The sequence below is a fragment of the Oryctolagus cuniculus genome, chromosome 2, assembly GCF_051225735.1.
Source record: "Oryctolagus cuniculus isolate XC-2025 breed Fujian yellow rabbit chromosome 2, ASM5122573v1, whole genome shotgun sequence".
In the NCBI taxonomy this organism is placed as follows: domain Eukaryota; kingdom Metazoa; phylum Chordata; class Mammalia; order Lagomorpha; family Leporidae; genus Oryctolagus; species Oryctolagus cuniculus.
The window spans coordinates 198,157,661-198,183,763 of NC_142868.1; the positions used below are offsets into that span (position 1 = coordinate 198,157,661).

Below are 26,103 nucleotides of genomic sequence, written 5' to 3' on the forward strand. Positions count from 1 at the left end.
CTTCCGGAATATTCCTCACTCACACCCCTACTTAAGGAAAACCCTTCTGCCTGCTGAAGTCCATCAAATCCTGCAAGGAAGACACAGCTGATGCTTCCCTCTGCTAGAAAGGCTCCAAGCTTCCACCAAATGTAATTAATGTCTTCACTATGTCCAGAGCAGAGGATGGAAATGAAACAGAACAGGAAATGCAGAGAGCAGGCGACATGGCGGACTGGTTAAAATGTCCGGCTCTGGCGTAATCAGGCTCCCAGGAGAGGAGGAGAAGTCAGAATCTGGGGCACTGGTGAGAGGCATCGAGTCCCTCGAGCTCCAAGAAGGGCAAATGGTGGATGTTCAAGGGGCCAAGCAGGCTGTTCTGGAGAATATCACAGTGAATGACGGAGCTGGGGTGAGATAAACAGCGTATTGGCTCGAGTGGAGGTCAACTTGAAGTTAATTCAATAAGGAGCCACTTGGAGAGCATTAGGAACAGAGGAGAAAAGATTCAGTACTCCGCAATGAGCCAGTGGAAAAGCTGTTTTCTGGGCAGACACGCGTGGTGGGTAGAGCCGCCGCCTGGGTTGCTGACATCCCATCTGGGCACGGGTTTCTGTCCTGGCTGCTCCACCTCTGGTCCAGCTCCCTACAGTTTAGCCTGGGAAAGCAGTGGAAGATGGCCCAAGTCCTTGGGCCCCTGTACCCACGTGGGAGACCTGGAGGAAGCTCCTGGCTCCTGGCTTTGGATCAGCGCAGCTCCGGCCATTGCAGCCAATTGGGGAGTGAGCCAGTGGATGGAAGACCTCTCTCTCTCCCTCTCCTTCTCTCTCTGTGTACCTCTGACTTTCAAATAAATAAATACATTTTTTAAAAACAGTTTTCTTTGGGTTAAATATTGTTGTTAGAGAAAAATGAGGAAAAAATTTTCATCTAATGTTAAATGATATGCTGACCTAAATCTTTTAGTCTTTAGCATGAGAAAATTGATCATTTAAGGTAGGATACAATGAAGCTAAACTTTGTGACGAGGATGGGGACAGGTGAACTTTGAAAACATCCAGCACCTGATTATGTAAATTTTTATAACACAGAGAGTAACCCATAGTCTTGCAGAATTGAAAGGGTTAACAGAAATCCACCACTAGCACTGGAAGACCCATCTCTGGGCGCCTGCGACCCTGCCTCCCCTTTCGATGTCAGAGTGCTTGTATAGATGTGAACAGCAGAGTTGTGTTTCAGATCTCAGTTCTGGAAGCCGCAGAGCTCTGAGAGGTGAAATGAGGGGAGCTGTCTCCTCTCCAGACTCGTCTGTGTCTTCACGTTGTTTGTGATGAATCGGAGAGCAGGGCTCTAAAGCAGCAGAGTGTGCAGAAATCCTGAGGTTCCCGTGGAGAATCGGATACGCAAGGAGACGGAACCGCGTGGAGAGGAGAGGGCGGAGCGCTGACGCCGCTGCAGAAGATGAAGGCGGGTAAATTACAGCGGGGATGGGGGGGGGGGGATAACTGCTATTTTTCCTTCGACACAAAACCACATGACGAGGACAGAAGCCAGACTCTTAAAGTGATCTGAGTCCTCTTCCTGGAGCACAAGCCCGAGGAAAAGATGTAGGCAACTTGGAAAAACTTGGAAAGCCCCAAGGCCTGCCTGGAGGGATGACCATTGCACACAAGATGGGCAGAGGGAAAGCACTTTCGTAACGTTGTTGCAGGATAGGAGGCCAGGGTGTGGGGCAGGAATCCCAGGCATTTGGCAAGAGAGAGGCAATGCCATGAAACCGTCACAGTGGGGTGGGCGTCCTGGTGCCCACCTCCCGTACTGGTTCAAGTCCCAGCTGCTCCCTTTCTGATCCAGTATCCTCCTAAATGCACCGGGGACGCAGCTGATAACTGGTCAGGTGCCTGGACCCCGGCACCCCCCTGGGAGACCAGGATGGAGTTCCTGGCTGCTGGCTTTGGCCTGCTCCGCCCTCTACTGTTTCGGCCACGTCCATTTGGGGAGTGAACCAGCAGGTGGGAGACCTCTCTGTCTCTCTCTCTTCCTCCCTCCCTGTATCCCTCTGCCTTTCAAATAAATCTTTTTAAAAAGCTGTAATTTTCCCCGTTATTTCCAACAGGCGACTGCAGTACAGGATGCAACATCTCTGATGCGTGTCTACTTCCTGTTGACATTTTAAGGAAATCTCATAATTTTCTGGTCACTTGCAGTCATGAGAGGTTACCATTGTAGGAATTAGCTGCCAGGCATGGTCCCGGGCAGAGCTGTGGGGGCGGGGTGGACTGGGTGACCCATGTGTGCTGAGGTCTCCTGCACCCCTGCACCCCCAACCTGCTCTCACCCCCACTAAGAGGTGGCCCCCAGGAGCCAGCCTGCTTCTATTTCCGGCTCTCCAGGCACGGATTCCTGAGCAAGAGGTATGCACACTGAGGTTTGGGGGCTGAGGGGGCTGAGGTCGGGGTGGGGGATGGCACCCTTACCTGAGGCTGGGGCCCCATGTCTGTGTCTTCCCACATGGGGATGTGCATAGTTCCTCACTGAGACCCCTCACCTGCAGTGTGCTCCTACCCCACCCCCACCCCACCCCCTTCTGCCTGGATTCCCAGGTCCCCAGCACCTGGTGGCCCGGGCCCGCCCAGCCACGCCCTGAGCTGCCTGCCTGGTCTCCTGGGCCTGTGGACTAGGCTCACTAAGTGAGTGGTGCTGTGGGGGCTGCACACATAACTCCTGGGGGCGAAAGGGATCTTGCAGGGGGTGCGGTGGGGGCTGGAAAGGGGGGTTGTTGTGAGTGCAGCCCTTCTTAAACTGCAGTTCAAGGGGCTGCCGCCTGTGGTGCCGGCGTCCCCTGTGGGTGCTGGTTCAGTCCCAGCTGCTCCACTTCTGATCCAGCTCTCTGCTATGGCCTGGGAAAGCAATGGAAGATGGCCCAGTCCTTGGGCCTCTGCACCCGTGTGGAGGACCCAGAAGAAGCTCCTGGCTCCTGGCTTTGGATAAGCCCAGCTCTGGCTGTGTCAGCCATCTGGGGAGTGGGCTGGCAGATGGAAGACCTCTCTCTCTGCCTCTCTGTGGATCTGCCTTAAAAAATAAATAAAAGTGCCGTTCAGTAGGGACCGGCAGTTTCGGCTTTAACCCGGGAGTTATTTCAGTAACCGACGCACGTCGGTGAGATCACTCTGACTTCTGACCTAACCTGTGACAACGCTCCACATTTTGCCTTTGTGTCTACAGATGCAGCAAGAGCCCGTGCCTTGCTGACTCTTCAGCCTTCATTATGCTGGGGGCCCCAACCCCTGGGACACCGTCAGCCCGGGTCTCCCGGGAGCTCACCTGCTGTCCTCTGGGCCTGGTGAGGAAGAGTGGGGATGAGGCAGCCTGGAGACCACAGAAGATAAAGACGGCTAGCTGTACGAGTCAGCTGCTCCTTAGCTTCAGGAGCGGCTTGGGCAGGCAGAGTGTATTTCGGCCTCCAGTTCGCAGGGTCTTATCTAGCTCAGCACCTGCTGGTGGGGGCGGGCCTTGGTGGGTCTTCCCCCACCCACCAGCTCTTAAGGGATCACCTGTGTCGCAACACCTAGTGGCGGGGCCAGGTGGGAGCGGGCGGCAGGCAGGGCCTGGGTGTGGAGAAGCCCTCCAGGCGGGAGGCAGGTGTGGAAGTGGAAGGGACTGACCTCAGCGAGAGGCGCTTGGGCTGCCGTCACTGGCCGTGACTATCTGTCCCCTGACATTACAGTTGTGGTTATTTCTCCGGAGAAAGTCGATCAGGAAAGTAAACAGGGATTGTCAGTGAACAGTAAGCAGGGACAACGACAGTGAAAAAATATGGCGGGCACTTGTCCAGCTCCGTTTGGAAGCTTAGCAGAGCGAGCGGAGGGAGGAGGCGGGACTCGCCCAGCTGCGCCCGCGGCGTCCCTGCGCCCAAGCCCCGCCTCCGCCGGGCGCCTCTCGGCCCGCCCCAAGGGGGCGTGGCCACGCCCCGCCCCGCCCCGCCCGCTCCCACGTGATCTGTCAGTTCGCCAGGGAGGAGAAAATGGCCGCTGGGTGTGGCGAGGGAGCAGAGCAGAAAGCCGCGGCCTCCCACCCTCGCGTCCTCTGACACCGCCCGCGGCCGAGCCCGTTCCGCCCGAGCCGAGGGCCCTGTCCTCCGAGCACGCCGTGAGACGGTCAGCGGGGCGCCGGCCGGGCGGGGCGCTCGGGGCGGCCGGGCCGGCTGTGGGGTCGGGTGGGCGTTGGCCGGGCCGCGGAGCGAGGGGCGCGGGTGGCCGGGCCGCGCCCGCCGGCCGGGCGTCCCTGGGGCGGGTGCCCCCGCTTTCCCTGGGGTCCGTTGCTGCTTTGTCCTTTTCCGCGCCTGGCAGCAGATCGGCACGCCGCGGGTCCCCTACGCGCGGTGGCGTGTCGGCGTGGGAATTTTCGTTCCGTGGGGTGGTTGTGACACACTGAGAGGTGTGGGCCGGCGAAGAGCGTCCTCCCGGCGGTAGCTGCGGCGCCCTGCCCGCGCCGGGGCTCGGGGCGAGCGGCGGAGGTTTGTCCCTGCCCACGCGCGGGCCACGCGGGACCCGGCGGCGCGGTGTTCACGGAGGACGCTGCCCCGCGCCCCTTTGTTCTCTCGCTTTGCCGGCGTGGGCGCCGTTCCTTGCGTTCTTGAGGTGTCAGCGTGTGCACCCCGCCGCAGGTGCACGGGCAGGCCTTCTCGGGGAGGAGCCCGGGACGTGGGTGCGCGCCGGGCCCCGGAGTGCTTGCTCTGCACACCCCGCGTGATCCGGGTTCTGGGTGAGCGTCTCCAGTCCAGCTCTCCTGGAGCCTTCGAATTCACCCGGCTGGGCGGTGGGAAGTCTGGTTTGTTCGTGGCCACGCCGGAGTGCGGCTGCCTGCCCACCGCCTGGCCCCTCTCCCGTGTGCGGGTTGTGTCGGGGTTCCCCGATCCGACCCAGGATGCTGACTCTGTGTTCCCCGGAGACCCAGTTCTCTGGGGTCGTGTGGGGTGTGCAGCCCCCTCGTGCTGCTCTGTCCTGTCTCGGCTGTGAGTAGGGCTGTTTAGAATGCACGCACCAAGCTTCGTGTTTCCTCGGGGAAAGGAGAATTAGGGAACTGAGGGAGCGCCTCCAGCCCGGGCGCTGCCTCTGTTCCATTTCTCAGGGCACTCATTTTCCTTCTTACTTAGGGAGTCTGCTTCCCCGTGTCTGTGGCATTCTCTCTCTACTGGCTGACTCTCTCCAAACTAGGATTGTACACATGGCCCGTAAGGACCCACACAAGCTCTGGTTTCTAGGTCCTAGCCCTAGAGAGGCTCGGCCCAGCTTCTCTCTCTGATGGGTCGGTGGTCACCAGTCCTGTGCACATCCTGGTATGGCTGGTGGTGGAGAGCATGGCTGAGGACCGGCAGAGCCCTGGGGGAGGAGGCGGATGGAGTGAGCAGCCCTCCTGTCCGTCCCTCCCCCTCCTCCCCCAGCCCCCTCCGCTTCTGACCCTTGCCCTTGGAGGGCCCTGAGCTCCCCTAGAGCAGGAGTGACGTCTTAGTCAGCCTGTTGGTCATAGCCCGTAGCACACTGCCTTGCAAATTCTAGGTTACTGCTAAACTGTTGCTGTAATAGCTGTGTGGAATTGCAGGCATTTTCATATAATTATATGACAAAAATAGGTCACCTTTCCACAGTAGATTAGCTCAAAGGATGTCTCTTGGGTAGTTTAAGAAAAACAGTTTCAAATTATATATATATTTTATGTTAGCATTTTCTGCTTAATAGTAGTCTAAGGAAAGAATAAGAGGGCTAACTCTTGTGTCTTCCGCATCTGAAGGGGACGTACTTACAATCCACATAACAGCGTGGGAGAGGCAGGTCCAGGAGATTTGAAAATTTAAGGTTTTCAGTCTTTGTTCTCTTTTTCTTTCTTCTTTCTTTTTTTTTTTTTTAAGATTTATTTGAAAGGCAGAAATACAGAAAGAGAAGGAGAGAGAGAGAGAGCGAGTGAGAAATAGATGTCCATCTTGTGTCCACTGACTGGCTCGTTCCACAGATGGCTGCGATGGCCAGAGCTGGGCCAGTCTGAAGCCAGGAGCTTCTTCTGATCTCCAGGGGCCCAAGCACCAGGGCCGTCTTCCGCTGCTTTCCTCGGTACCTCATAGGGAGCTGGGCAGAAGTGGAGCAGCCGGGATCTGTTCCAGTGCCCACGTGGGATGTCGGCACTGCAGCAGAGGCTTAGCCTTCTGTGCCACAGTGCCGGCCCCAGTCTTTGATTTCTTTAGCCAGGAAAGTTGACACCTGCCGCCACTTTTCTTTGAGTGTGTGGTCCTATTTTGTGTGATGTGTGGTGACAAAAATATTTGATCCAAGTAAGGGCTTTTTCAGACATTTGCATGTGTGTTTTAAATTTTTATTTTGAGGGCTGGCGCCGCGGCTCACTAGGCTAATCCTCTGCCTAGCGGCGCCGGCACACCGGGTTCTAGTCCTGGTCGGGGCGCCGGATTCTGTCCCGGTTGCCCCTCTTCCAGGCCAGCTCTCTGCTGTGGCCAGGGAGTGCAGTGGAGGATGGCCCAAGTGCTTGGGCCCTGCACCCCATGGGAGACCAGGAAAAGCACCTGGCTCCTGGCTCCTGCCATTGGATCAGCGCGGCGGCCATTGGAGAGTGAACCAACGGCAAAGGAAGACCTTTCTCTCTGTCTCTCTCTCTCACTGTCCACTCTGCCTGTCAAAAAAAACAAAACAAAACAAACAAAAAAATTTTTATTTTGAAGTAATTTTTTATTTTATTCATTAGAGAGAGAAGGAGAGGCAGAGAAACGGAGGTCCTCCAACTGCTGGTTCACTCCCTAAATGGCCACAACAGCCAGGTCTGGGCCAGACAGATACCAGGAGCCAGGAGCTTCTTCCGAGTCTCCCACATGGGTGCAGGGGCCCAAGCCCTTGGGCATCTTCCACTGCTTTCCCAGGCCACAGCAGAGAGCTGGATCGGAAGAGGAGCAGCCGGGACTCGAACCGGCACCCATATGCGATAAAAACCTGAGTACTTGAGGTCCTGTTTGTAGGGATTTCACAGTCAGTCGGTCGTTGTGAGAAGGTACTGTCGTTTCTGAACTGTACCTGAGGGCTGGGTGTGCAGGGTGAGACTGTCCACGGCAGGGCAGTGGGGATTGGAGGGGGTGGGGAGATGTGAGAGCTGAGCCCTGGGCTGCGTCCCCGGAGGGTGACAGCTGCGCAGACGTTGCAGGGCGCGTGTCCGCGTGCGGGTGTCCGGCCTTCTGCTCCGCACCAGGTGTTTCCCTGAGCGCTGGCACTTCAGCCAGCAAACAGCTGATCCCGGTTCTTGAGCTCCATTGGTTGGGGCGGGGTGGGGAGAGCAGGCGATGAGAGGGCGTGCTGAGTGCTGTCTAGAGGAATAAAGCAAGCTGATGGAGTGGGGGTGGGGAGTGGGGGTGGGGGCGGGGGCGGTGCACGTTCCCACCTGGTCAGAGACCTGGATGAGGTAATGACAGAACCGGGCAGAAACTCAGTGAAGGTCGGAGCTGAGCTCAGGGAGGTGGAGCGGGGTAGAAAGGATCATGCCGTGACCTGTGTATGCCGGGATAAGGATTTGGGATTTTATTTTGAGTGAGAGGAAAACCGCTGGAGAGATTGAGCGTAGAGCAGCCATAAGGAAAGAGGATTTGTACAACGTTTATTTATTTATTTGAAAGGCAGAGTTATAGAGAGAGGGAGGGAGAGACAGAGATCTTTCATCCGCTGCTTCACTCCCCAAGTGTTCACAACTGCCCAAGTCAGGAGCCAGCTCTCCATCTGGATCTCCCCGCGGGTGCAGGGCCAAGGATTTGGGCACCTTCCTCCGCTTCCTGTGGCGCATACGCAGGAGCTGGATCGGGAGTGGGGTGGCCGAGACCGGAACCAGTGCTCATGTGGGATGCAGGTGGATTCTTTTTTTTTTTTTTAAATTTTATTTGACAGAGTTACAGTGAGAGAGAGAGACAGAGAGAAAGGTCTTCCTTCCGTTGGTTCACCCCCCAAATGGTTGCCATAGCCAGCACTGCGTCGATCCGAAACCAGGAGCCAGGTGCTTCCTCCTGGTCTCCCACGTGGGTGCAAGGCCCAAGCACTTGGGCCATCCTCCACTGCCTTCCTGGGACACAGCAGAGAGCTGGCCTGGAAGAGGAGCAACCAGGACTAGAACCCGGCACCCATATGGGATGCTGGCGCTGCAGGTGGAGGATTAACCAAGTGAGCCACGGTGCCGGCCCCACAGGTGGATTCTTAACTTGCGGTGTGACAAGACGTTTAGGACTTAGGGATCCCTGCCTGTGTGCGGAGGTGGATGGAGGTGAGGACCACTTAGGAGTCGTTCAGGTGGAGGTGAAAAAAGAAGATTTATTTATTTTACTTGAAAGAGTTACACAGAGAGTGGAGAAGCAGAGAGAGAGAGAGAGAGAGAGAGAGAGAGAGGGAGGTCTTCTATCCGCTGGTTCACTCCCCAGTTGGCCGCAATGGCCGGAGCTGAGTGGAGACAAAGCCAGGAGCTTCCTCTGGGTCTCCCACGCGGGTGCAGGGCTCAAGGACTTGGGCCATCCTCTGCTGCTTTCCCAGGCCATAGCAGAGAGCTGGATGGGAAGTGGAGCAGCCGGGTCTTGAACCGGCACCCAGATGGGATGCTGGCACTGCAGGCGGTGGCTTTACCTGCTGTGCCACAGCGCCGGCCCTGATGAAAGCGCTTGATTTTCATTTGAGTGCTCAGGAAGCCACTGAAACAGAAGAGGATGCAGTCTGTGCAGCAGCACCGCGCCTGGCTGCAGGCAGGGAGGCAGCTCCCTGGGGAGCGGGTGACACAGACTGAGGCCCGGCCACTGAGCCAGCCTCCGAGTGGGGTCCTGGCTCTGCCTTGACGTGTGCAGGAGATTCGCGTGCATGTAAGGTTTAGTTTCGCTTTGATCAACAAGCAATAATTACATGTATTTACGAGATGCAGCGTGAATCGTGAGGTGATGGGATCAGCTGGCCTAACCTGCCCATCACCTCACGTGCTTTCCTGGTGGTGAGAACACTTAAAATCCGCTCACTTAGCAGCTGCGCACTCTGCGTTGTTACTCCCTGTGCTCCCCTTCCTGGGCAGCTGATGCAGAACTGTCCCCTGTCTGAGGGCAACTGTGTCCTTGGCCAGCTTCCCCCTTTGCCGGCTCACCCCACAGCCCAGCCTCTGGTCGCTGTGGTCACACTTAGGCTTTCCAAGGTCCCTGGGGGGTCCCTGGTGGGGAGACTGTAGGGGAGATAGCGCAGAAGCGAGGAGCAGTTAGGAAGCCGTGACGGCGGCGCAGGAGAGAGGCCCGGAGCTAGTGATGGGCACTGAGCGCTGGTCAGATGGGAAGTGTCTAGTCCCAGGTGGAGCCAGAGGATTTGCTGATAGAGTGAATGCAGGGTATGAGAGGAAGAGAGTTCTGAGGGTTTTGGCCTCGGAGGAAAGGAGCCTGCGCTGAGAAGCAGGCTGTGGGAGCCGTGGGTGCTGAGGAGGCTGGAGCTGGTTCTGGGGCGCATCAGCCACGGCAGGGACGAGTGTGAGTCTGGGGAAGGGACGTTTTGTCAGCGGAGCCCACTGCTCTGTTTTCCGCTCCTGCTGCGGAAGTGCAGTTGCTCCGTACGCTGAGGCTTGGTGGGCTAGGCCGCGTCTGCAGCTCCAGCTGTCTGTAGGGCACTGCTTCGAGTCCCGGCTGCTCCACTTCTGATCCAGCTCCCTGCTAACGCACCTGGGGAAGCAGTGGAGGATGGCTCAAGTGCCGGGGCCCCTGCACCCACATGGGAGACCCGGATGAAGCTCCTGGCTTTTGGCTGTTGTGGCCATCTGGGGAGTGAATCAGTGGATGGAAAATCTCTCTCTCTCCCTCTCTCTGTGTAGCTCTGCCTTTCAAATAAATAAATCTTTTGAAAAAGAGAGAACAGGAATTTATTCTCATGGTTTTGGAGGCTGGAAGGCCAAGGTCAGTGTTCTCGTTGATTGGGTCTAATTTTCACTTTCAAATAAATAAATAAATGTTTTAAAAAAAGGAATGATGATATATTTACTAGTATCTTAATGATATTTCTAACCACAAGTTACATGTATTTTGTCCGATTAACAGGTTTTGAAATAAAGAGAGCAACAGCTTTCTGTGAAGATGTCGGTTCTGATATCACAGAGTGTAATAAATTATGTGGAAGAAGAGAACATTCCCGCTCTGAAAGCCCTTCTTGAGAAGTGCAAGGATGTGGATGAGAGAAACGAGGTGAGGCCGCTGCTTCGGGCAGGCGACTTGGCTGCTCCTGCGTGCAGAGCCCTGCGCTAAGGCTAACGGTGCTTTCAGCCTCTGCCTACTGGTCTATGGCTATGGTTCCGTTTCTTACAGGTAACAGGACTTCAGAAGTGGTTCTCCCTGTGCAGCAGGTTGAGCTGCCGCATGGGACACACACATCCCAACTGGAGAGCTGCTTCAAGTCTCATTGCTTTGATCCAGCTCCCTGCTAATGTGCCTGGGTAGCACCGTATGGTGGACCAAGTACTTGGGTCCCTGCTCCCCCATGTGAGAGACCAGGGTGGAGTTCCGAGCTCCCGGCTTTGGCCTGCTTCAGCCCCAGCTGTTGAAAGCATTTAGGGAGTGAACTGGTGGATGGAAGATCAGTCTTTGTGCGTCTCCCTCCCTCTGTCGTTCTGCCTTTTGAAAAATAAATAAAAAATTTAAAAAATACTTCAAATTCCATATTTTTGAGTGCACTTTATATTTTCTTTTTGTATTTTTTTGACAGGCAGAGTGGACAGTGAGAGAGAGAGACAGAGAGAAAGGTCTTCCTTTGCCGTTGGTTCACCCTCCAATGGCCACCGCGGCTGGCGCGCTGTGGCCGGCGCTGATCCGATGGCAGGAGCCAGGTGCTTCTCCTGGTCTCCCATGGGGTGCAGGGCCCAAGCACCTGGGCCATCCTCCACTGCACTCCCTGGCCACAGCAGAGAGCTGGCCTGGAAGAGGGGCAACCGGGACAGAATCCGGCGCCCCGACCGGGACTAGAACCCTGTGTGCCGGCGCCGCAAGGCAGAGGATTAGTCTAGTGAGCCACGGCGCTGGCTGCACTTTATGTTTTCATATTGAATATTTGAATATTTAATTTTTTAAAATATTTTATTTATTCTCAAATAGAGGTAGAGACAGAGTAAGGTCTTCTACCCACTGGTTCACTCCCTGAATGGCCACAATGGCCAGAACTGAGCTGATTTGAAGCCAGGAGCCTGGAGCTTCTTTCAGGTCTCCTATGCAGGTGCAGGGCCCCAAGCACTTGGGACATCTTATGCTGCTTTCCCAGGCCATAGCGGAGAGCTGGATTGGAAGTGGAACAGCTGGGACACGAACCAGTGCCCATTTGGGGTGCTGACACTGCAGGCGGAGGCTTCGCCTGCTGTGCCACAGCGCCGGCCCCTGAATTTGGTTTTATGATTGCCTTTCTTCCATGATGGAGTAGTCAATATTCAGAAAGTTTGAGTACTGAAATTTAAAGTATTTCCAGGACGCTTTAGAGAACATCTAGACCCAATGAGTAGATTAACCAGAGAAAATTAGGAATTTTTTTTTAAAGGATTTATCTTTTGTTTATTTGAAAGAGTTACACAGAGATTGAGAGAGACAGAGAGAAAGGGAGACCTTCTATCTGCTGCTTCACTTCCAAAATGGCTGTAATGGCTAGGGCTGTGCCCGGAGCCCAGAGCCTCTTTGGGGTCTCCCGTGTGGGTGTAGGGGTCTAAGCATTTGGGCCATCTTCTGCTGCTTTCCCAGGCATATTAGCAAGGAGCTAGATTGGAAGTGGAGCAGCTGGGTCTTGAACCCGCACCCGTATGGGATGCTGGCATTGCAGGCAGTGACCTTACCCACTGCGCCACAACACCGGCACCAAAGATTAGGGATTTTAAAAACTATTTTCTATAATAGAGGCTCAACTTTTCTTGGTTATACATTCCACAGTCTAAGAGACTGCATCTGTAGGAAAGAGTGTAATAGTTTACCTGTGGTGTTTAATAAAGCTTAATAACCATTAACTTAGGTGTTTCTGTTCAGTGATATGAGGAAAAGAAAGCTGATCTTACTTCATTATAAATAGCCAGGCTGAAGATTATTTGGCATGACGTTTTAGGGACTAATAGACTTTTTGTGTGAATTTTGTAAGTGATAAAGTATATATAGTTTATATTTGTTTTCTAAAATTTAAGGAAAATAACTTTCTGAGAACTGTGTGTTCAACATATTTTTATAGCCAGTGGCTAAGATGAATGAGTTATTTTTATTTTACACATATGATGTATGTTTAGCATATAGTGTATCTAGAGATAGTAGAGGTAATTGTAGGCATGTAAAATTTGGTTTGTAAATTTTCTTATTGTGGAAAAAAGTAACATAAAGTGTTTCACCTTAACTAGTTGAGGCACATAGTTCAGCAGTGTTGAATGTGCCTACGTTGTTGTGCAGCAGGTCTCCAGACGCGTTCATGTTATAAGATCAGAACCTGCACACGGTGAATAGTAACGCTTCCTCCTCACCCACTGTTTTGCGTTCTGTTTCCGTGAATTCTAGGTACCTCATGTAAGTGGCTGTAGAACACGGCGTTTCATGTAGCAGAAATGTGACACGTGACAGAATTCCGTCCCTGTTAAGGCTGAGCAGCCTTTGACCGCGTGTCACCCATACGTTGCGTACCCACCCTTGTCTGCTCCTGTGCGGGTGGGAACTGGGCTCCTTCACCTTGTGGCTGATACGCGCATGGACACGCAGATACTACGTGTTTAAACGCTGAAGTGACAGCTCACTATTATTTTATTGTTTTTATTTGACATAGGATTCCTATTTTCATTTAGTGTTAACTCTGTCATAGGACATCTTTTTTTTTAAGCTTTACTTATTTATTTGAGAGGCAGAGTTAGAGACAGAGGGAAAGATTTTTCTTCCTCTGATTCACTCCTTCAATGGCCACAACAGCTAAGGCTGAGCCAGGCTGAAGCCAGTGTACTGGAACTCCCTCTGGTTTCTTATGTGTTGCGGGGGCCCAAAGACTTGGGCCAGCTCCTGCTGCTTTCCCAGGTGCATTAGCAAGGAGCTGGATCAGAAGTGGAGCGGCCGGGACAGGAACTGGCTCTCTTATGCGATGCCAGCATTGCAACCAGTGGCTTAACCTGCTGTGCCACAATGCAGGCCCCCGTTAAAGGACATCGTGATATAAAACATCTTACAATAAATAGTATTGTGCTGGCTAATGCTTTTATATTTATGCAAATATCATGGTGCGTATATTCTATATCAGCTCATTTAATGTGTACAGCAGCTCTATTACGATTACGAATAGTCACTAATTTTTAAAAATATATAAGATGTAAAACTTAAAATGGAGATTATTCATTATTAGAGTAAATGAACTACAGAAGTTATTTTATTAGCATATATTAGCATATGTAGAATAATAAAATGTGATAACTTAAAGAGATTTTTATTTCATAGACATTTCCTTTTTAAAAAAATGAATCTTTTTTTAAAGATTTATTTTTTATTTATTCGAAAGGCAGAGTTGCAGGGAGAGGGGGAGAGAGAGAGAGGTCTTCCATCTGCTGGTTCCAGGAGCTCCATCCGGGTTTCCCATGTGGGTGCAGGGACAAGCGCTTGGGCCGTCTTCTGCTGTTTTCCTAGGTCCGTAAGCAGGGACCTGGATCGGAAGTGGAGCAGCCAGGACTCAAAGAGGCGCCATTTGGAATGCCAGTGTTGTAGGTGGAGATTTAATCCATTACACCAGAAGGCTGGCCTGTACTTTATTTCGTTTTTCAAAAGAACAGAACGTTACTCAGCTCCGCTTGGTACAAGGCAGATACCAGTTTGCTGCTTCAGAAAGGGAAAGACATTAAGACATGGCTGTTGTCGTGTTTATCACAAAAATATGACAGGGACCTTCAAAGGAGAATTTAAACATCTTTTAGTTTTATTGCAACTATTGAGAGAAGGAGGTGCACCCTCCAGAGGTGACTGCCGTCAAAGGCAATGGTCTCTAGAAAGTATGCCCAGAGCTTAGAGCTGACAGAGGCAGGCTGGGGTGGCGATGGGTGTCTGTTAATACGCAGTGTCATACACATAATGTTTAGGTAATCGCATTAACAAGTAGCAATGTGTCTGTTGCTTTTTAGAGTGAGGAGTATTGTAAAAGTTATAATCTAATTTAATGTGTAAAGGATAGGCTTTTTCACCTGGAAAATCTATTTATGGATACTACCTTATTCGCTAATGGCCCTGGTTGAATAATGTGACTACCGCCTATAATTTAGTATCCATCATTCTACTAAATTATTTGGTATGCCTTTATTTAATGTGATTTACTTCTTTGTGTAATCCAGAATTTGTGTTTAACTCTTGCATTATTTTATAATAGCACTTGTTGCATTTTGCTAATTGTTAGTTATTTGCTTGTTTTTAAAAATTTTTTTTTATTTTTATTTATTTATTTATTTATTTAAAAAGGAGGGGCAGGGAGAGAGAGATCTTCCATTTGCTACTTTACTCCCCAGATGCCCACAACTGCCAGGGAGGGGCCAGGAACTCCATCTGGGTCTCCCATGTGGGTGGTAGGGATCCCAGTACTTGACTCATCATCTGCTGCCTCCCAGAGTGTGCATTAACCGGAAGCTGGATAGGAGACTGAGGTGGAACTCTGATATGAGATACGGGCATCCGGGTGGTGGTTTAACCTGCTGTGCCATAATACCTCCCCCTCCTAATACATTTTTAAATTCTTTGTTTGATTTACTCAGCAAATACTTCATTTGTATGTGTGTGTATGTATGTATTTGAAAGAGTTACAGAGAGAGAGGAAGAGACAGAGAGAGGGATCTTCCATCTGCTGGTTCACTTCCCAGGGCTGGGCCCGGCCAAAGCCAGGAGCCAGGAGCTTCATCTGGGTCTCCCACTTGGGCCATCTTCTGCTGCTTTTCCCAGGCCATTCTCAGGGCACTGGATTGGTAGTGGAGCAGCCAGGATTTGAACTGGTGCCCATATGGGATGCCGGTGAAATAGGAAAAGGCAGTAGCTTTACCAGCTATCCCACAACGCCGGCCCCTCAGCACATATTTGAGTGCAGTTGCTGTCACCTCACACACATGGTCTCTCACATGTATGTACAAAACAGGCATTTTCCTGCCCTCATGGAGTTTAGAGTCTTTAGGGAAGGCAGGGAATAGTCCATTGTTAATCATACAAATACAAATAAAATTGCAGGGCCAGTGCTGTGGCCCAGCGGGTTAAAGCCCTGGCCTGCAGTGCCAGGGGATCAGTGAGGAGAAGGGACAGCTTGAGGGTACATGGGGTGGGAGGGGCACAGACAGGCAGGGAGGCAGTCTGCCCTGGCCCCACCATCATCCAGGGCTTCTGTTGGCCTTGGCGGGATTTGGGTCCTTTTCCAGAAAACACTGAAGGCTTTGACACAAAGGACTGATGTCAAATTGGTATTTAAAATAAATGTATTATGGATTCCCACACGCACGTTGATATACACACAGTCAGTAGGTCTCAAGTATTCGTACAGTTGAACTCAGTTTTTGTGTACATTTTTCTCAGAGCCCTTGGTGTGTCTCAGTGCCTGCAGTGTATGATTGTTTAACGCAGCGCTCTGACCTGTGTCGCGGCCAGCACTCAGAGCACTGCTCCTGCAGTGCCGCCCGCTCTGGGGGGACTTCCAGGGTGGGGCTGCCTGCGCCCTGCCCCCCACTCTCCAGCGTGTAGGAAGCACTTTGGGCTGGAAGGCTGGAATACACTGATTAATTATCAGAGGTTTACTTTGGTGTGTTGAAGTTACAAGAGAAGACATAAAAACTAGGCAGGCATTTGGCACGACAGTCGGCTGCTCGGGACACGTGCATCCCGATCCGGGTGCCTGTCCTGAATCCGCCTCTGCTTCCTGTTCCAGCTTCCCACCGTGTGCACCCTGGGAGGCAGCAGTGGGTGGGTGGGTCCCTGTCCCCCGTGTGGGGCACGCACACTGAATTCTGGGCTCCGGGCTTCAGCCTGGCCCAACCCCTGCTGTTGGGGACATTTGGAACTCAATCAGCGGATGGAAGATCTTTCTCCCTCCCACTCTGCCTTTCAAATAAAACAGTGAGAAACCTACTTGTGTGAGTGTTCTGTATGGTACCTGCATTGTATGTCTCTTATCTCCCTCTGGTCCTGCTTTAGAGAAAACACATGTATGTGATTAAAAACACATTTATGTCATATTCTGCCTGTGTTGTTAGAGAATTTGGTTGCCATAGGTATTCTGAGATTTTTATACCTTATGATAATTACTTTCCAGATCACAGTATTATGCGTGTTTACTGATTTTTTAATTAATTTTCATGCCGAAACATTAATACTATGATAAGAAAAATTGTGTGATTTTCTCTTTTAATTTATTAGAAAGCCAAACTTAAGGTTCAAAGCTGTGTCTGAACCACAGAGGTATAGTAAATACAGCCAGGATCTCTGGGAGCTCCGTGGCAGGCAGGCGTGGCGTGTGTGACTGCGGTTTCTCCGTGCGCGCGAGCATCGGCTAAGCTTCCTGCGTCTTGCGTTCCAGTGTGGCCAGACCCCGCTGATGATAGCCGCCGAGCAGGGCAACCTGGAGATAGTGAAGGAGCTGATTAAGAACGGAGCGAACTGCAATCTGGAAGACCTGGTGAATATGAAAATCATTTAACTTTGTTTCCTTGTTTTTAAGACGTGATTCAAAAGTAAAAGGTTAAAAACTATGCTTTTAGGTATAACTCACCTGTGCCTCGGGTGTTACACCTGTTTTAAAAAGAGTAATGCAGGAGGGAGATTTTTAGGTGAAGGGTCTGGACTGATTTTCATGTGTTAGTAGCACCGGCTGAACGGACAGCACAGATGTGTAAATAAATCTGCCGGCCTGCGAAATAGCCACGTACGAGGCATGTTGTTAATATCCACGTACGAGGCATGTTGTTAACATCCACGTACGAGGCGTGTTGTTAATATCCACGTGTGAGGCATGTTGTTAATATCCACGTGTGAGGCGTGTTGTTAATATCCACGTACGAGGCGTGTTGTTAAGTGACCCCCGTCAGGTAATTTACATCATACATACGATGTACCACCGTATGATAGTGGCCAGAGAGCTGTTGCCCTTTCTGGTGTCTTCTGAGGGGTGAATCAGCATTTGAGGAAGTCACATTAATTTTGGAATTGCTTTAGAGGGTCACGTGGTGACTTTTTAATGGATTGATCTTTCGAGTTCATGACATGCATGCAGGCAGCTGAATAGGATATCTGCATCCTGCATTGAAGATGTAAAGGAGACTGGTTGTCTCCCTATCACACGGCTGCTACGCTGGTTGCCCGGGGTTGCCCTGGTTGAAGGGCCTGTGAGTACACAGTAGGATCACAGGCACTTGGAGTGTGCAGTCATGGTTGCCAGCCACAGATGCGCCTGGAGGCTTCGCTGGTGATGGTTGCTACTATTTATAAAGCACACTGTGTGAGTAGACGTTGCATGGGAAGACTGAGCAAGCAGCGTGTAGCCATTTCCGCACTGTGGTAGGGATGTGGGTGGGACAGGTCTGGAGAGCCTCCGCCTTGCTCTGGGGGGGTTCAGGGTGTCCAGGTCGTGTCGGCTGGGTGTGACCGTTTGGTGTGTAAATTCGCGTTCATTTTCCTCACTTTGGAATGTTGTTTTGACTCGAAATGGTAACATGTCTGCATGTGTTTTCAAGGACAACTGGACAGCACTTATATCTGCATCTAAAGAAGGGCACGTGCACATCGTGGAGGAGCTGCTTAAATGTGGAGTGGACTTGGAGCACCGTGACATGGTACGTGTGTGCTGCATGATGTTACTGCTCACCGTGACATGGTACGCGTGTGCTGCACGATGTTACTGCTCAGCGTCAGCCGTAGCAGCGGCAGTAGGATGCGGAGTCTTGCGTTTTATGTGTGAAGTCGTGGTGATGGCTGTAGGGTTTGGGTTTGGGCACTGGACGGAGCATCAGAGAATGCTTTAAAACCCACGTGTTACGAAATAGCTCTTTTGGAAGTTCTTAGTTAAAATTTCTTAGTTCAAGTTATTTCCGAGTTTAAAATTCTGAAATATTTTTAAAAACAACTAATTAGCTTGTAATACATGAGTGTTTTAGAACTTGGGAGAAAAGTGTTTCTTTCAGGTAGGCCTTTGAGAAGGACACCACCTGGTTGTAGAATATGTGTTGTCAGCTGTTTAGAGTTATAATTTTCAGACCAATAGTTACAGATCTATTTTAAAGCGTGATTCTGTTCAGACGCCGTCTGCACACGCCAGGTTTAATAAGATGTTCGCCGTGCGGATCCCCCAGCTGTTACTCATCTCGGCGTCTGGTTGGAACGTGAAGGTGGAGAGAGCAGTCCTTTCTGCTTCAGAAAGGAGGGAGGTGGTCTGCCCCGCTCCGGGACAGCTGGGTCGCAGCGATGGCGCTTTGTGAAGTCCGGTTGGCTGGAGCTTAGGAAACTACAGCTTTCTGCGGTCTTGCACTCACTTGCAGCTTACACAAGAGTTTCACCTCTTTAACTCTGTGTCTGTTTTCAAAGCTTAGCGAAGTGAGTGAGATGCTTGTTTTTATAGGTAGGCACAGAGACCCACCTGCAGCCTTTCTATTTCCCAAACTTAAGCAGAGTACAATAAAAGTTTAGGGAGAGAAGGGAATGATGTCAGTCGCCTCGGCCAAGCGTGGGTGCAGGGCCCAGAGTCTGGGTGGAGGGCTCACGCGCCTGGTGCGCAGGCGCAAGGGACCTGCAGGATAGACCCGCACTGCTCTATCAGGGGAACGAGCGGTATTTGACGCTTGCTCTATGCCTGGCCTACAGAGGGGCTTCGAGGCCAAGCGCTTACTTGGCTCTCAGAACAGTCCCAGGGCTGAGGCTTCCTGTTGTTCTGAGTGCGTAGTTGATGAAACTGAGGCTGAAGAAGCGAGTCCTTGCCCCAGGTCCCGCCGCTCCGGTTTGGAAGCTGGTCTGCCTGTTGCAAAGGCTTTCTCTCTCATTCTGTCGTGGGTCAGCGAGCCGTCGGGTTTCATCCTGAGGATAGAGGACAAGCTTCGGCGTAGTCGTTTGTGTGCTTGACGTATTTCGAGTAGTCTGGGAATATTGGGAATTTAGAACGACATCTTATTGCTGTAGGATTCTTATTACCGTTAGGATTCTTACTACTGTTGCGTAAATAAACATTCTCGCAGGAGGAGGTGGTTCGCGGCAGTTGTGCGCTGGGAGCTGCCCCAGGTTTCACCTCCCTCTCCTGTCCCTCCTCTCTAGGGGGGATGGACCGCTCTCATGTGGGCGTGCTATAAAGGCCGGACTGAAGTTGTAGAACTGCTTCTTTCGTATGGCGCCAACCCGAGCGTCACTGGTCTGGTAAGGGTTAAAGAAAATCCACTCGTTACGTAAGTGGTGAGTGGTAAGGGAATGCTTACGGCTGATTATACTTGACTTCACAGTGGATAGAAAATTTCCACATCTGATTAGACCTGTTATTAGAATGTGGTTTCAAAACAAAATGAGATTTTTTTTCCTTAAGTTTATTTCTCATTTTTTTAATCAACAGAAAGGCACCTACTAGAGCTTAAGTGTTAGTTACAGTTCTGTCTGTAACATTTCAAAAGGAGATTTTGAAATCTTTAATCATTTTATTTTTGTGATTTTGCATCCATAATCTGAAATTCTTTAAAGAGGCATTTATCAAATACCCATGCCTTTTTTCCGTGCTTTCTGTTTTTAATCGTATATCCTTGCTGATCTTGCCTGTTGACTAGTCACATTAAGTGTACTGAGTCTATGAAAATCAATGTGTTCCTAATACATGCGTTTTTATGGTTGAGTGCATTTCAGCTGCCAGTGATCTATTGTGTGTTTTGAGGTGGAGAATGGGTGTAACAGAATTCAGAAAAACTTACTCTGTGTCACTCCTGTTGATGTCACACTTGAACGCCTGCCTAAAAGATTCTCTCCGTCCCCTCCCCTCCCTGTGCCCCTCCCGGCCTCCCTGTCTATCCCAGCAGTACAGCGTGTACCCGATCATCTGGGCAGCGGGCAGAGGCCACGCGGAGATAGTGCATCTTCTGCTGCAGAACGGCGCTAAAGTCAACTGCTCCGATAAGGTGGGTTGCGGGTGGCGGCCGACTCCAGCTGCTGTCGCGACCGCTCGCCGGGGAAGTTACGCGGGCGTGTTCATGTGATCTCAGGAGACTGCTCTGTGGCATCGTGTGTTTTTGTGTATTAATATATTTAGAATAGATTTCTGTCTCGTGGAGGGATCCCTTATGTGTATCATGTACTAAGTGTCCTGATGATCGTCTTTCGTAAGCAGAGGGGTGGATTCCTTGTCGCCACCATTTGAAGTTTTCTGTGTAATTCTTTTTCCATCTTCAGTCTACCTGCTTTCTCCGGCAGGGACGACTTTTCCAAAGTCCAGGTTTAGTCCTCTGTCTCTCGTACCAAAGACCACCCTGGTGCTGGGTGCAGATGGGCCTGGCCTCCCCTTCTCCCTCTTCTCCTGCTCGTGTGCCCACTGCCCCACGCTGCCTTCACGCCTCCTGTGCCTCTGGGCTGGGTGCCACGCCCTGCCCCCCTCGCCTGCCTCGGCTTCCATGCATCTCCGAGGCGTGGCTGATTTGCCGTCGCTTCCAGAATGTCATTCTGGTCATGTCCAGGGAGATCCTCCGCACCCCCTTTCTGCTGAGCTTACTCTCCCTGGCTCTGCAGAGCTTCGGTGGCTCTCACTGTTGGAGGACAGAGCCTGGGCTTCCCGTGGCTTTAGCCTGTCCTCCAGGCGCTCTCTTGTCCTTCCGTGCCTTAAACCCAGCGCATGCTTTTGCATGTGGCTGTTTGTCCAACATTCTGCGCGCTTCATTCCTCCCTCAGCCAAGAACATGACCGCTTCCTCTGCCTGATGAGCTCCTGTTCCGTTCCCATGGCTCACGGGGGCTCTGCATTGCTGACCCTCTACTCCTGTCCGTGCGCGCTGCAGACTCCCGTTAGAGCGCAGCACCTGCTGCCCTGCACTGAGTAATGCCAGGCCTTTCCTGCACCAGAGAGCGGGTTCCATGACGATAAAGGATCATTTCATTTTGTGCCTCCATTGTTTCCGTTGGGTGTTTTGGCACATTGTTGGGAAAATTATGTTCTTTTTAGATTAACAGCAATATAGCTATTTATAGGGTAACAGCTATCAAGATTTATTTTTTGGCCGGTGCCGCGGCTCACTAGGCTAATCCTCCACCTTGCGGCGCCGGCACACCGGGTTCTAGTCCCGGTCGGGGCGCCGGGCTCTGTCCCGGTTGCCCCTCTTCCAGGCCAGCTCTCTGCTGTGGCCAGGGAGGGCAGTGGAGGATGGCCCAAGTACTTGGGCCCTGCACCCCATGGGAGACCAGGATAAGTACCTGGCTCCTGCCATCGGATCAGTGCGGTGCGCTGGCCATGGCGGCCATTGGAGGGTCAACCAACAGCAATGGAAGACCTTTCTCTCTGTCTCTCTCTCTCTCACTGTCCACTCTGCCAGTCAAAAAAAAAAAAAAAGATTTATTTTTTGTAACTGGAATAGATTCTGAGCATAAATTTCTTTCTTTTTTGAAAAATATTTATTTATTTATTTGAAAACAGAGAGAGAGAGAGAGAGAGAGATGTGTGTCCTTCATCCACTGGTTCATTCCCCAGATGGCTGCAATGGCCAGAGCTGGGTCAATCTGAAGCCAGGAGCTTAGAGCTGCTTCTGGGTCTCCCATGTGGGTGCAGGGGCCCAAGCACTTGGGCCATCTTCACTGTTTTCCCAGGCCATAGCAGAGAGCTCGATCGGAAGTGGAGCAACTGGGATTCGAACTGGTGCCCACATGGCATGCTGGCACTGCAGATGGCTGCCTTACCTGCTATGCTACAGCGCCGACCTCAAGCATAAATTTCTTTAAGGAGAGCAGTGCCACTCAGCCTATGGGAGTGCTGATGTGATCTGTCCTTTAGTCTGACAGTGCTTGACGGGCACAGACACGCCATCGACGAGGAAGGGGTACACTGAGGATGAGAGCAGGAGTGCACTTTATGCCTCATTTTAAGGAGTTTTGCACAAAGTAATAGCTTAGTGAGGAATGTAGGGAGGCCACTCCGTGTGTTTATAATCTGGCACTGAGGAGGTCTGCATTTTGTACCGTTGGCAAATTCACTTTGACTCCGAGGTTGAGGTATGTCAAATGGATGCAGTTCCTTCTGTTGGTATTTCTGATTTGAAAATTTAATTTCACAAACTTTTATTTTCTCCTTCTGGCCTATAGGAAAATTAACGTAGCTTGGCATTCTAGTCCCTCCAGAGTCAGATGTTATGCTGCCTACTCTGTAACTCTTTTTGGCGTTTTGAGAAAATCTTCAGTATCTACTGTGTGCAGCGTCCTGTCTTGTACTTAATGTCCAAGATGCAAAAACTAAGAAGAAAAGATCTCTGTTCAGAGAAGCAAGTAGACAAGCAGGGCGCTGTGAAATGCAAAGGCCAGGGGTCAGATGGCTTAGGACTAGGCAGTGGGAGGATTCACTGATAGCTGAGCCAGACTTAATCTAGACCTTGAAGGATGGGCAGAATTTCCATCCATGGAGATTGACCTCAGCACAGGAGAACGAGAACCAAGGCCCCTTGTGATTTCACACGGTTTGTTGGGTGGTACTGAGCAGACCAATAAGGGGAGGGCTGTGCTGGGTGTGGGGAGAGGCTGTGTGGGAGGAAGCCCTGGCTGTACGTGTAGCCACACCTGAACACCTACTGCCCGGTGGTCCCTGCGAATCAGCGGGGTGGTGGAGGGGAGAGGAGGAGGCTGAGCAGGCGGCTGGCACAGAGTGGTATTTAAGAAGAATCTGTCCTTGACAGTGCCCCAAGGGATGCATTGAAGACAGAGAATTGTTTATCGTTGATAGAGAGAGAATGAGGTTTCTATGGGAACTAATTAAATTTTATTTATTTGAAAGGCAGTGAAAGAGAAAGATCTTCCATCTGCTGGTTCCCTCCTCAAAAGCCTGCAGCAGCCAGGGGTGGGCCAGGCCAAAGCCAGGAGCCTGGAGCTCCATCCAGATCTCCCATGAGGGCGGCAGGGACCCAGGGAGCTGAGCCAGCGCCCGCCGATCCCCAGCGTGCACGTTAATGGGAAGCAGGATCAGAAGTGGAGCCAGAGCTTGCATGCAGGAGCTCTGATAGGGAACGTGGGTGTCCCAGCTGTGGGCTGATCTCTGTGCTACAAAGCCTGGCCCTGGGAACTAATTGTTAATGAAGGGCCGGAGCCCCAGGGCTAAAGGCATCCTGCTGGTGAGGGAGGGGACGGACGGGACAAGGGGCTGTGCAGAGCTGGCCCTGAGGTCACAGGTGTGTGTGGACTTGGTAGCAGGGCAGCAGTGATGTGACACTGTGGACAAAGGGCTGACTATCAGGAGGGTGTCAGAGGTGGTAAAGGAATTGAAAACTCAGAGGGTCAGTCGGTTTAGAATACAGCAGAACCTTTAGAAAGAAAAAAAATGGCCTGAAAGATCTGTAGATCTGGTCAGGTAACTAAATGTTATCCACAGAGGAGGAGCCTAGAAGGACTCTAACTCTGGGAGGAGACTGCAGATCGGGGCTGTGGCAGGGAGTCCTCCTGGCTGCCTCTTCCCACGTCCCTGTCCCTGCTTTGAGGCAGTGGCTGTGGCTGCTGCTCACGCCTCGTTGTCTGCCTCCTCGATGTGCCTGCTGCTCCCGTGTGCTGTGTGGGCAGCCTTGTGACAGCGTCCGTGCTGCCCAATATAGTGCTAGTAGTCACATACGGCTGTTTAGGCTTAAATCAACTAAAACGGAAGTAAAAATGTAGGCCCTCAGTCACACCAGCCTCACTGTAAGCACTTACTACTTAAACTCGACCAGTGGCTGCTCCATTGGCCCACACAGAATTACAGAGCATTTTCTTTCTTTCTTTTTTCAAAGATTTATTTATCTATTTGAAAGGCGGAGAGGGAGAGGAAGAGGGACTGATTTTCCATCCACTGGTTCACTCCCTGAATGGCTGCAATGGTCAGTGCTGGGCCAATGTGAAGCCAGGAGCCAGGAGCTTCTTCAGGTCTCCCATGTGGGCGCAGGGGTTCAAGCACTTAGGCCATCTTCCACTGCTTTCCCAGGCGCATTAGCAGGGAGCTGGATCAGGAGTGGAGCAGCTGGGGCTCGAACCAGCACCCGTCTGGGATGCCGGCACTGCAGGCAGCAGCTTTAGCCGCTACGCCACAGCGCCCGCCCCATAGAGCATCAACACTGAGAGTCGTGATGGACAGGGCTTTGTGGAGAGTAGGAGTTCACTAAACGCTGATTGCATCGCTGGCTCCCATACTTAACGGTCACTGTGGGTGTTCACATGTCTGGTTGCCAGGTCCTCGAAGGCCCAGCTCTGCCTTCACGCATGCTGTGTGTGCCGTGGCGCTTTTAACTGCCCTTGCTGGGGAGGGGCTGTTGGCTGAGTTTCTGGGCTGAGGCTACCAAGTGCAGAGGCTGATTTGTGCGCAGACTGAGTCGGCGCGAACTTCTTGAAATGCTGGACTGTGTGGTGACGGTTGTCCTGATGGTGGGAGCTCAGTAAAGACGTGTGGTGCAGTGGTTAGTCCTTTATTCAGAGAAATAAAATGGGGCACGTGGGCTAACCTAGGCTTAAAATTGGCGTCTGTGGTTATCTGAGAATGCTGATGGTATGATTTTTTTTTTTAATAGAAAGCCACATTGAGAGCTAGCTTACCTCACTGCTGTGGTACTGACTTGTGTCCGCTGTGTGTTTTGCTAGTATGGAACCACCCCTTTGGTCTGGGCTGCACGCAAGGGCCATCTGGAATGTGTGAGACATCTGTTGGCCATGGGAGCTGATGTTGATCAGGAGGGAGCTGTGAGTATCTTTTGTGTATTTTAATGTTGGTAATAGAGAGATGTTTTGGTTTAAGAAGAGGAATATATTTCACGGTATATGCCTAGAAAAATTTCTTTCCAGTTCTTAGGTGATGTTAATTTAGGAAAGCAAGCAGTTTCCTTCTGTTATTCTAAGTCTATTATAAATGTTTTAAAATTGCAATATACTGTAAAAATGTGCTTTTAAGGATCTTTTGCTAGGGAACATACATTTTGATAGGCTAAAACTATAAGCAATAATTTTTATCTTGGTATAAATTTAATACTAGTGTGTATTTAATTATGTAGTTAAGATTAAAACTATCTACTTAGTAGTTTTAGGCTATCCTATCTGTAAATTTCTTTAAATCAGGTAGTTTTTTTTTTTTTAAGATTTACTTATTTATTTATTTGAAACACAGATACAGTGAGAGGAGAGAGACAGATCATCCATCTGCTGGTTCACTCCCACAAAGGCTGTGGCTGGGTCAGGCCAGGAGCCAGGAGCCAGGGGCTTCTTCCAGGTCTCCCACATGGGTACAGGGGCCCAAGCACTTGGGCCGCCTTCTGTGTCACATTAGCAGGGAGCTGGATCAGAAGTGTGGCACCCAGGACTTGAACCGGTGCCGGTATGAGATGCCGACACTGCAGGTGGAGGTTTAACTTATGCCACAGCATTGGCCCCAAATCAAGTAGTTTTTAATATCATTTGTGGAGAGGGTGTTTAACCTAATGGTTAAGCTGCCAGATGGTTCACCCAAGTGCCCAGGTTCAGACCCTGGCTCCAGTTTGGAACCTAGCGTCCTTCTGGCCTGCATCTGGAGAACTGCCGCGTCATGGCTTGAGTGATTGGGTCTTTGTCACTCGTATTGGAGGCCCTGGTTGCATTCCTGGCTCCTGGGCTCCACTTAGGCTGCCTTTGTGGGTATTTAGGGAATGAACCAGAGGACGGGCTTTCTCTGCTTTGTAGCTCTCTCTCTCTTTCTGCACCTCAAATAAATCAGTAAGCACATAAACATTTTAAAAAGAATAACAAAAAGAACATCACTTCTGGAAGAAAGTTGTGCCCCATTGGAATTTTTCCTTTGCTGCCTGCCTGCCTGCCTGCCTTCCTCTCAAGCTTGATTTAGTTCTTTGAAAGGCAGAGTGACAGGGAGGGAGAGAGACAGAGGGAAATCCGCTGTCGGCTGGTTTACTCCCCGGTGGCTGCCAGGGCTGGGACAGGCCA

General features: G+C 51.3%; 1 protein-coding gene and 1 long non-coding RNA gene across 7 annotated transcripts in view; one reads left to right on the top strand and one right to left on the bottom strand.

The window, feature by feature from the left end:
• Window positions 1–1,042: 1,042 nt before the first annotated feature.
• LOC103345516 (uncharacterized) lies at window positions 1,043–3,822 on the bottom strand. Its single transcript, XR_515381.5, has 2 exons — window positions 3,304–3,822; window positions 1,043–1,431 (listed from the first exon to the last, which is right to left on the bottom strand). It is a non-coding gene; the product is annotated as an uncharacterized LOC103345516 (long non-coding RNA).
• Window positions 3,823–3,965: 143 nt separating this feature from the next.
• KIDINS220 (kinase D interacting substrate 220) overlaps window positions 3,966–26,103 on the top strand; it is a 101,779-nt gene continuing 79,641 nt past the window's right edge. For 3 of the 6 annotated variants that reach the window (XM_008249999.5, XM_008250001.5, XM_008250002.5), the window contains exons 1-7: window positions 3,966–4,136; window positions 10,067–10,210; window positions 16,548–16,646; window positions 17,701–17,799; window positions 19,268–19,366; window positions 20,008–20,109; window positions 24,778–24,876. In XM_008249999.5, coding sequence (XP_008248221.3) covers window positions 10,103–10,210; window positions 16,548–16,646; window positions 17,701–17,799; window positions 19,268–19,366; window positions 20,008–20,109; window positions 24,778–24,876 — 606 coding nt within the window. In that variant the 5' untranslated portion in view covers window positions 3,966–4,136; window positions 10,067–10,102. The remainder of the gene's footprint in view (window positions 4,137–10,066; window positions 10,211–16,547; window positions 16,647–17,700; window positions 17,800–19,267; window positions 19,367–20,007; window positions 20,110–24,777; window positions 24,877–26,103) is intronic. The other 3 variants (XM_008250000.5, XM_051833310.3, XM_017338414.4) reach the window with 1 other exon arrangement.